Genomic DNA, 10,369 nt, shown 5'->3' with positions numbered 1-10,369 from the left:
GTGAGAGGGGGAACTCTTTCAAATGTGTTTTACGAGGCCACCATTACCCTGACAAAGGATGTCACAAAACAAGAAAATTACAGGCCAATATCTCTGATTACCCTAGATAGAAAATTCTTCAAAGAATATTAGCAAACAGAATTCAACAATACCTTTGATCACACGGCATGATCAAGTGGAATTTATTCCAGGGATGCAACGATGGTTCAATAATCAGTCAATGATACACCACATTAACAACATGAAGGCTGAAAATCATATGATCATCTCAGTAGATGCAGAAGAAGCATTTTACAAGATTCAACATCCATTTATGACAAAAATACTCAACAAAGCAGGTATGTAGGGAACATACCTCAACATAGTAAAGGCCATGTGTAAGGAGTACATAGCTAACATCAAATTCAATGGTGAAAAGCTAAGAGCTTTTCCTCTAAGATCAGGAACAAGAAAATGATGTGTGCTCTCACCACATTCATTTCTCAAAAAAAAAAAAAAAATATTAAAAACAGAACTACCATATGATCCAGGAGTTCCATCAGAATTATATGAAGAAAATGAAAACACTAAAAAAAAAAAAAGAAAACACTAATGCAAAAAGATAACTGCACCTTGAAGTTCACTGCAGCATCGTTTACAATAGCCAAGATATAGAAACAACCTAAGTGGCCATCAGTGGATGACTAGATAAAGAAATTGTGGCATAAATATAAAATGGAATATTATTCAGCCATAAAAAATAATAAAATCTTACCACTTGCAACAAAATGAATGGCATTTGAGGGCATTATGCTAAGTGAAGTCAGGCAGAGAAAGACAAAGAGTGTATTATCTCTCTTATATGTGGAATCTAAAAGGCAAACAAAAAATAACATATAGAAAACAGGCTGATGGCTGTAAGAGGTGGGAGGTGACAAGGTAGAAGAAATGGGTGAATTGGTTATTTATTTTAGTTTAAATAAATTGAATAAACATGTTTTTAAACTGGCAAATATAAATAGGAGAATATAATTGATCTTGCATTCCAGATTTAATTGACAATAGCCATCCTGGGGTGATTGCTAAGGCATAGAAGGGGCACAGAAATTTGAACGTTTACCCAGTTTTCCCTCTCTGAGAAACAGTGGAGGTCTTGGCTAATTTAAGAGCTGTGAATATTCAGTGAAGGACAATAGCTTATCAAACACACAGAGAACTGTAATTTGGCTATAGAGACAGGGTGCCTCTGATTATTCAGAGAGCCTGCCCAGTTAGGGAGTTGTACCAGAAAGCAATTATTACCACCCATTCCAGCACTGCAGCTGGCCCAGGGCCTTCACATTTCTGCTGATGGGTCTTTCTCCAGATGCAAAGACAGTACAGTGCAAACTAGAATTGCAAATCTTATAAAAAACAGAGTTGGACCTTAAAGAAATCTGACTGCCGAAGAACTGATGCTTTTGAACTGTGGTGTTAGAGAAGACTATTGAGAGTCCCTTGGACTGCAAGGAGATCAAACCAATCAATCCTAAAGGAAATCAGTCCTGAATATTGATTGGAAAGACTGATGCTGAAGCTGAAGCTCCAATACTTTGGCCACCTGATGCAAACAGCTGACTCATTAGAAAAGGCCCTCATGCTGGGAAAGACTGAAGGCAGAAGGAGAAGGGGACAACAGAGGATGAGATGGTTGGATGGCATCAACGACTCGATGGACAGGAGTTCTGAGCAAGCTCCGGGAGTTGGTGATGGAGAGGGAAGCCTGGCATGCTGCAGTCCATGGGGCTGCAAAGAGTCAGACACGACTGAGCGACTGAACTGAACTGAGCTGACTGATAGAAGACAGCTTGTCCCCAAGGCCGTGGGACGCATGGAGCGCTTCTGTTCCTATGTGGGAAGCGGTATATGAGTGAGGCTGGACAAGGCTGGTCACTTAAGACAGAAGTCAGTTTCTCCCAGTCTTGGCTCAGTCATACAAGTGATTGTGATGGTCAAGCCACCTGGTCCCAGGACACTCTACAGGTCAAGAAGGAACCTGGGGACCTTGGCAGTTGAATCAAAGTAAAACAGTCCCATGAATAGCGCAGCCAACAAAAGCCAGCCCTGGCTGAACGCTGTGGTCCTCTCCCTAATACTCAATGGGCTAACCACCAGGGAGCCACAGGTGACAGGGATGAGCAGGGCTCTAAGACGGATGCCTCCTAGGTCTCCACAGACGCATGGTGGCTGCTTAGAAAAGGAAGAAGAACATGGACTTCCAAGTCATGCGGAGCCGGGATTGAATCTTTTCCTGGCTATGTGGCCTCAGGCAGGCCATTTCATCATTCTGAGCCCCAGCTGACTGTCTGAAAACCTGGGGGCTGGTATTTCCTGGCAGGGTTTGCAGGACCATGCCTCTTATGCTGAGTCAACTTCTGCTCTGGTACATCAGCAGCCGGCCTCCCGAAACTCCCACTGTGAACCAGTCCGGAAGTCACCGGACTCACTTCCCAGGAAGTGAGCCTCGGACCCACCTGGACCTGCAGTCAGCCTCCTAAGGACAGGAACTGCCCAGCGTGGGTCATTCCTGTCTGAGGACATCCATCCAGGCCCCAGCTGGGGCGGGGTCCCCTCCACAGGGTGACCAGTTGGAGGCTGGTCTCTCCTCCCGTCAGCTTCCTTTAATTTCCATCAAAGCCTTTTCCCCCATTGCTTCCTGGATGCGTTGTCAGGTAGGATCTCCAACCCTCTTGTACCCTAATCAGATTAATTCCTCCAAATCTGGAAAGTATTCGCAATTTCGGGTCACTAATTCCAGCAACTAATAGATACTAAGAACACATATCTCTAACTTTATACCTATTCAGTTCAGTTCAGTTCAGTCACTCACTTGTGTCTGACTCTCTGCGACCCAATGGACTGCAGCATGTCAGGCCTCCCTGTCCATCACCAACTCCCGGAGTTACTCTAAACTCATGTCCATTGAGTTGGTGATGTCATCCAACCATCTCATCCTCTGTCGTCTCCTTCTCCTCCCACCTTCAAACTTTCCCAGCATCAGGGTCTTTTCCAATGAGTCAGTTCTTCACCTCAGGTGGCCAAAGTATTGGAGTTTCAACTTCAGCATCAGTCCTTCCAATGAATATTCAGGACTGATTTCCTTTAGGATGGACTGGGTGGATATTCTTATAGTCCAAGGGACTCTCAAGAGTCTTCTCCAACACCACAGTTCAAAAGCATCAATTCTTCAACGCTCAGCTTTCTTTATAGTCCAACTCTCACATCCATACATGACTCCTGGAAAAACCATAGCTTTGACTAGGTGGACCTTTGTTGGCAAAGTAATGTCTCTGCTTTGTAATATGCTGTCTAGGTTGGGCTTCCCTGGTGGCTCAGAGGTTAAAGCGACTGCCTGCATGTGGGAGACCTGGGTTCGATCCCTGGGTCGGGAAGATCCCCTGGAGAAGGAAACGGCAACCCACTCCAGTATTCCTGCCTGGAGAATCCTATGGATGGAGGAGCCTGGTGGGTCCATGGGGTCGCAAAGAGTCGGACACGACTGAGCGACTTCATTTTCACTTTCTAGGTTGGTCATAAATTTTCTTCCAAGGAGCAAGTGTCTTTTAATTTCATGGCTAGAGTCACCATCTGCAGTGATTTTGGAGCCCCCCCAAAATAAAATCTGTCACTGTTTCCACTGTTTCCCCATCTATTTCCCATGAAGTGATGGGACCAGATGCCATGATCTTTGTTTTCTGAATGTTGAGCTTTAAGCCAACTTTTTCACTCTCCTCTTTCACTTTCAAGAGGCTCTTTAGTTCTTCTTCGCTTTCTGCCATAAGTGCGGTGTCATCTGCATATCTGAGGTTACTGATATTTCTCCCGGCAATCTTGATTCCAGCTTTGTTTCATCCAGTCCAGCATTTCTCATGATATACTCTGCATATAAGTTAAATATGGCAGGGTGACAATATACAGCCTTGACGTACTCCTTTCTGATTTGGAACCAGTCTGTTGTTCCATATCCAGTTCTAACTGTTGCTTCTTGACTTGCATGCAGATTTCTCAGGAGGCAGGTCAGGTGGTCTGGTATTCCCATCTCTTTAAGAATTTTCCAGTGTGTTGTGAGCCACACAGTCAAAGGCTTTGGTGTGGTCAATAAAGCAGAAGTAAATGTTTCTCTGGAGCTCTCTTGCTTTTTCAATGATCCAACAGATGTTGGCAATTTGATCTCTGGTTCCTCTGCCTTTTCTAAATGCAGCTTGAACATCTGGAAGTTCACAGTTCACGTACTGTTGAGGCCTGGCTTGGAGAATTTTGAGCCTCACTTTGCTAGCATGTGAGATGAGTGCAATTGTGCAGTAGTTTGAGCATTCTTTGGCATTGCCTTTCTTTGGGATTGGAATGAAAACGGACCTTTTCCAGTCCTAGGCCACTGCTGAGTTTTCCAAATTTGCTGGCATATTGAGTGCAGCACTTTCACAGCATCATCTTTTAGGATTTGAAATAGCTCAACTATTTCACCTCAATCCTATCACCTCCACTAGCTTTGTTTGTAGTGATGCTTCCTAAGGCCCACTTGACTTCGCATTCTAGGATGTCTGGCTCTAGGTCAGACAATCACACCATCGTCATTATCTGGGTTGTGAAGATCTTTTTTGTATAGTTCTTCTGTGTATTCTTGCCACCTCTTCTTAATATCTTCTGCTTCTGTTAGGTCCATACCATTTCTGTCCTTTATTGTGCTCAGCTTTGCATGAAATATTCCCTTGGTATCTTTAATTTTCTTGAAGAGATCTCTAGTCTTTCCCATTCCATTGTTTTGCTCTATTTCTTTGCATTGATCTGTATCTATATGATTTTGAGTTAATAAAATTTTGTAACTTTGGATGATTTGTTAAAAATTGAAGGATAGTTAATTTACAGTGTTGTGTTAGTTTCAGGTGCATCTATATGACAACCCTCCAAGGGAAAAATGCTACAAAGGAAAAGTAATTTGGTCAACTGACAAAATTGGAGTATGATTGCTAAACTAGATAAAAATATTGCACCAGTGTTCAATTTACTGGAATTGGTAACTAAATCATGGTTATGGCCAAGAATATCCTTCTTCTTAAAAATACTCCCAAAAGTATTTAGAGATAAACAAGGTGTAACTTCCTCTTAACCGGTTCAGAAAAGAACTATGCACATATGTTTATACACATATACAGATAATCATAAACAAGACACTTATACACACAGGAAATGTACACACACATACATACACACGAGAGAGAGACAGGGGGAAGAGAACAAACAGATGATAAAACAATATGAGAATCTGGCAAAAGGGAATTAACTATTCTTCATGCACTTTTCATTTCTTTAACTTTTCTATGCATTTGAAATTATTTCAAATAAAGGTTTAAAAAAAGCCTCCAAACTTCAACTTAGTCTTTGAAAGCCTGTTATTTATTTTTGGATTTTCTATTGTATTTTGCTTTTCATCATCATCATCTGCTTTTACTTTATTTTTGCTAATTTTTATTGAAGTATAGTTGCTTTGGGCTTCCCAGGTGGCTCAGTGTAAAAAAATCCGCCTGCCAAGGCAGGAGATGTGGGTTCAATCCCTGAGTTGGGAAGATCCCCAGGAGAAGGAAATTCCAACTCATTCCAGTATTCTTGCCTGGGAAATCTCATGGATCGAGGAGCCTGGTGGGCTATAGGCCATGGGGTCGTGAAAGAGTCAGACAGGATCCAGCGACCAGACAACAACAACAGTTGCTTTACAATGGGAGTTTCTATTTTAAGTCCCTCCTTTCTGGTTTCTTGGGAAGAGAGACACCACAGTATGTGAACACGTCTCTGATTCTCCTTCAATTTGGAAACATGTGAAGTCACATGGACTACCATGCAAACGACAGGGAGGTAGATGTGCGTGTATGTATAACTCCATCTCTCTCTCCGATTTAAACTGCAGGATGCAGACCCAATGCCCACAGGGCTAAACAAGCATGGGAGGGAGTGAAACAGGCCAGGCGTAAGAAGAGTCAACTACTAGAAATACAGTAAAACTTTCTTGATTTCTTTTTTTTTTTACTGGGCTATGGGGAAGCACAAAATGTCATACAAACAGGTATGCTAACTGCAAATGATATTTCTGAGTCAAACTGGAAAAAAAAGAAAACCAGAAATATTTAATAACATGTTTTCACCTCGCAACCCCTCGGACCTAGAGGATTCTAGGCTTCCAGCCCCCGGGACCGTGCGGGAGCGTGTTTTTGTCACGCCGAGATGTGCAGTACGGAATCCCACTGGGAGTCCTTCAGCTGGGAGCAGTACTCAGCTTTACTCAGTTTCATAATGGAAAAGAGCTGTTCACAAATGTAGGTGCTCCCAAACATCGAGAGGATCTTGGCACAGTGGGTCCTGTACTTGGGGTAACTGCCCCAGAGGTATTTATAGAATTCCGGTATTCCAACCTTGTCATATTTGGTTTTCAGGACCGTGTTGCACTGCAGGTCAATCACCTCCATCTGCAGGGCTTCCTGGACACTCTCGATCTTCATGGAGAAAGGGGAGCTGAACAGGGTCAGTTCACTTTCGTAGAGTTTGAAATCAGACAGTCTTTTCTGGAACTCTGTCTTCAGCTCCACGATTTTGGGAATGTAGTTCAGGCCGTCGCTTTCGTCCCTGGAAACCGATTTCAGGGTGGGAAAGTGGGCCAGGTTATTCCTGGCCAGATGAGTCTCCCAGAGGCACAGTTTGGCCAAGAAGGCCCGAATCAAGTCGTACATCTGAGTCACGATTTGGGAATGCCCTTGCAGGGAGATGTTCAAGGTGTTCAGGTGCATGGTCATGTCCACCAAGAAGGCCAAGTCTTTGATCCAATCTTGAGAGCTTAGCTGAGGCAGGGGCTTGCCCCTGGAGGACATGAAGGAGTCAATCTCTTCCAAGGATTCAAAGAACCTCTTCAGCACCAGCCCACGGCTGAGCCACTTAATCTCCGTGTAGTACAGAAGGCTGCCATATTGGCAGTCCAGCTCATAGAGCAGAGTCGTGAACTCACTGTGGTTCAGTCCGCGGGAGCAGATCCAGTTCACGGCATTAACTACCACACTCATGATGTGGTCCATCTTTAACTTCTGAGCACAGAGCGACTCCGGGTGGATGATGCAACACACGGACTTCAGGTCGGAGCCCTTGCAAACCATTGCCACCTTGGACTTGAGTTTCGTGACCAGCCCATCGTTGGCGTCTACCATGGCAGGGGTGCCGGTAGAGGCCACGCTGACTAGTTTCGACCAGTCGATATTAAACTTTTTCAGACTTTTCTCAACACGCAAAAAGATCTCGTTTCCAGACTTCGTACCCGTCATGGGCACCGTATCTAAAAGTTCTTCTGACACATCAAAATTCTCATCGACTCCCCGGATGAAGATGGCCAACTGGGTGGTGTTGTTTATATCTGTGATCTCGTCGATGGCAATGGAATAAGCCACAAAAGATCTGATTTTTTCACGTAACTTCTCCCACAGGTTCCCAGCCACGTCTTCCACGGGCTGGACGGCAGCATTTTCCCTTGGACTCGCCTTGGCAAACGCTTGTTTTTGCTCGGGACACACGATGTCTGATGACCCTAGGAGATACTTTCTGAGTCCTTCCTTGAGCTCCTGGAGCTTCTCATCACGCATCTTCTCGGTGTACTGGTCGTAGTGTTTGCTGTGGTTGGTTTGATAATGGCGTCTCAGGTTGTACTCTTTGGATACCGACATGCTCTGTTTGCATATTAAACAGGTAGGGATATTCTGCACTTCTACGAAGAAATAAGCTCGCTCCCACTTTTCTTGAAATACACGGCCCTCTTGATCTATCTTCCTTTTTCCCACTTTTGATAGAGACATGGAGACAAGAAAGAGTTCACTTTTCTCTTGACTGTTAGAAAAACATCAGCAAAAGCCTGATGACAAATGCAGGGGATAAGGTGGCGGGGGGGCGTGGGTTAACTGGAGAAGTAACCCAGCTCTGCAGAGGTGGGGGGTGGGGCTGGGGACACTCAGGGCCGCAAACTATTGCCAAGGGAGCATGGTCCCACGCTGGCTGGATCTTCAGATTTCTAAAGAAAACCTAGAAATGAATTTTTATGAAAAAGCCCCTGGTTTTTCCGTATTGGCCACTAATTCCCTTTTTTAAAAGGTTGATGAGTCAAATGAAAGACGTCTTTGGTGAGGGTTGGTAAGTGGCTACGTTTGTTCCACCTGGTTTAAATGAGAATGATTTGAGATTGTATCTGCATTTTAACATATTGGGTTTCCCTGATGATTCAGCAGGTAAAGAATCTGCTTGCAATGCAGTCTTCTGTGTCTACAGAAGACTCAAGTTCGATCCCTGGGTCAAGAAGATCTCCTGGAGGAGGAAATGGCAGCCTACTCCAGCATTCTTGCCTGAAAAATCCCACAGACAGAGGAGTCTGGTGGGCTATAGTCCAAAGAGTTGGACATATTTTTTTTTCAATGGCTTTTCAAGAGAATTTTGAAATAACAGAGAAGGGGATGAGTACAGAAGGCATATGATTTACCTGCTATGAGTCCCAAAACACCTGGTGACAGCCACAGACCCTCACAGAATTTACGTGGTTTCAGTGTAAAGAAATGGGCCACAATGTATGTGAGCTTTACTTCGAGAGAACATGGGTATAAAAATTCACTTTAAGGAAATGCAGACAGAGACAGTCAATTCAGTGGTTGCCTGGGGCTGGGGGTGGGAATGGGAAATGACTAGAAATGGGTAGGAGGAATCTTTGGGGCATGATGGAAATGTTCTAGTATTAGATTATGGTAACGGTTGCACAACTCTGTAACTTTACTGAGAAAAATCACTGGACTATGTACAGTTTGCACAAGTGAATGTTATGGTATGTAAATTATGCCACAATAAAGCTCTTAAAAAGGCACAAAGCTATTTAGCAACCAGATGAATTTAGGAACAATAACTGTGCATTTCAAGAGAAGAGTTTTGCTTCCAAAAATGAAAAAAAAATTTTTTTTGAGATGGACCATTTTTAAAGTGTTTATTGAATTTGTTACAAGATTGCTTCTGTTTTAGGTTTTGACTTTTTTGGACCCGAGGCATGTGGGATATCTGAGTTCCCTGACCCGGGATCGAAACCTGCACCCCCAGCACTGGAGGTGAAGTTTTAACCATTGGATTTCCAAGGAAGTTCAGAGCTTCCAAAATTTAAGTGAGGAGGTTCTCTAGTGATTCAAATTTTTGGAACCATCTCTACATTTTCTGCATTTTTTTTTCTAGAACTACCTTATTTTTAAAAATTTACATCGAAATATAGTTGACTTACAATGTTGTTGTGTTAGTTTCAGGTATTATATACATATGTTCTTTTTTAGACTCTTTTCCATTATAGGTTAATGCAAGATGGGTATAGTTCCCTGTGCTACACCGCAGGTCTTTGACAGTTACATTGTCCACTTTAATATCCAATAGGATTTTGACTTGCTTGCAAGGACTCTAGGGGAGACATGAAAAATATCTGGACTTCCCCAGTGGTCTAGTGGTTAAGCCGAACTTCTATTGCATGAGGCGTGGGTTCGATCCCTGACTGGGGAACTAAGTCCCCACATACCAAGTGGTGCGGCCAAAAAAAAAAGTTTTAAATTAAAATGAAATTAAACAAGCAGAAAGGCTGGAACATTGCTCCATCAGAACAGAAGTCAGCCTCGGCACTGACTGGAGCGGGTTCTGGGAGCCCTGCTGTGGCAGGCAGTAGCCGTGTTGGTTCTGAACTGTGGGGAGGTCAGTGGTTAGAGATCCTGGAGGTGGGACTGGGGTGGCCAGGCGGGTACTATTTGCCAGCTAAGGTGGAGCAGCAGTAGTTCAGTATTATGAGCACCTTCCTCCAGCATAAAGACTCTTGAATAAGAGTGTGGTGTGCCATCACTCACAGCAAGCCCCACCAAACTAATATGGGAAAAAATGCCTGGCTAAGAAAACACAAGCAACGGAATTAAAGGGCTTTATAAGCAGCAGGAAAAATGAACATAGAGAGCGACATGTTTTGGGACTTGCCGCTGGTGGTCCAGTAGCTAGGATTCCAAGCTCCCAATGCAGAGGTCCCCAAGTTCAATCACTGGTTGGGGAACTAGGTCCCACATGCTGTAACTAAAGATCCTGCATGCTGCAACTAAGAACCAGAGCAGCCAAATAAATAAATAAGAAGTGGCATGCTTTGCTCTGAGACTCAATGCTCAGGAAGCAAGGACCCCGCGGTGAGTGTCCCTGAAGACAGCTCACACTCACACTGGGGGCTGGGGCCATCTTCTCACCCCTGGGATACTCACCATTGCTGAGCTCGAGACCTGGGAGTGGTCTGAAGAGAAAAAGAGACATTGGTGAGTGCAACAAAGGGCACTTT

At 44.0% G+C, this 10,369-nt stretch overlaps 1 protein-coding gene across 10 annotated transcripts in view; it reads right to left on the bottom strand.

The window, feature by feature from the left end:
• Positions 1 to 10,369, bottom strand: part of LOC122701700 (general transcription factor II-I repeat domain-containing protein 2) — a 57,848-nt gene that overhangs the window by 3,639 nt on the left and 43,840 nt on the right. For 7 of the 10 annotated variants that reach the window (XM_043914917.1, XM_043914919.1, XM_043914918.1 and 4 more), the window contains 2 exons: positions 10,296 to 10,324; positions 6,013 to 7,828 (listed from right to left, as the gene is read on the bottom strand). In XM_043914917.1, the coding sequence (XP_043770852.1) occupies positions 6,225 to 7,828; positions 10,296 to 10,324 (1,633 nt within the window). In that variant the 3' untranslated portion in view covers positions 6,013 to 6,224. Of the gene's footprint in view, positions 1 to 6,012; positions 8,068 to 8,094; positions 8,199 to 10,295; positions 10,325 to 10,369 lie in introns of those variants that run through there. The other 3 variants (XM_043914925.1, XM_043914923.1, XM_043914924.1) reach the window with 3 other exon arrangements.

The sequence above is a fragment of the Cervus elaphus genome, chromosome 10 (assembly GCF_910594005.1).
Source record: "Cervus elaphus chromosome 10, mCerEla1.1, whole genome shotgun sequence".
In the NCBI taxonomy this organism is placed as follows: Eukaryota; Metazoa; Chordata; class Mammalia; order Artiodactyla; family Cervidae; genus Cervus; species Cervus elaphus.
This window is presented reverse-complemented; position numbering and strand designations above follow the sequence as displayed.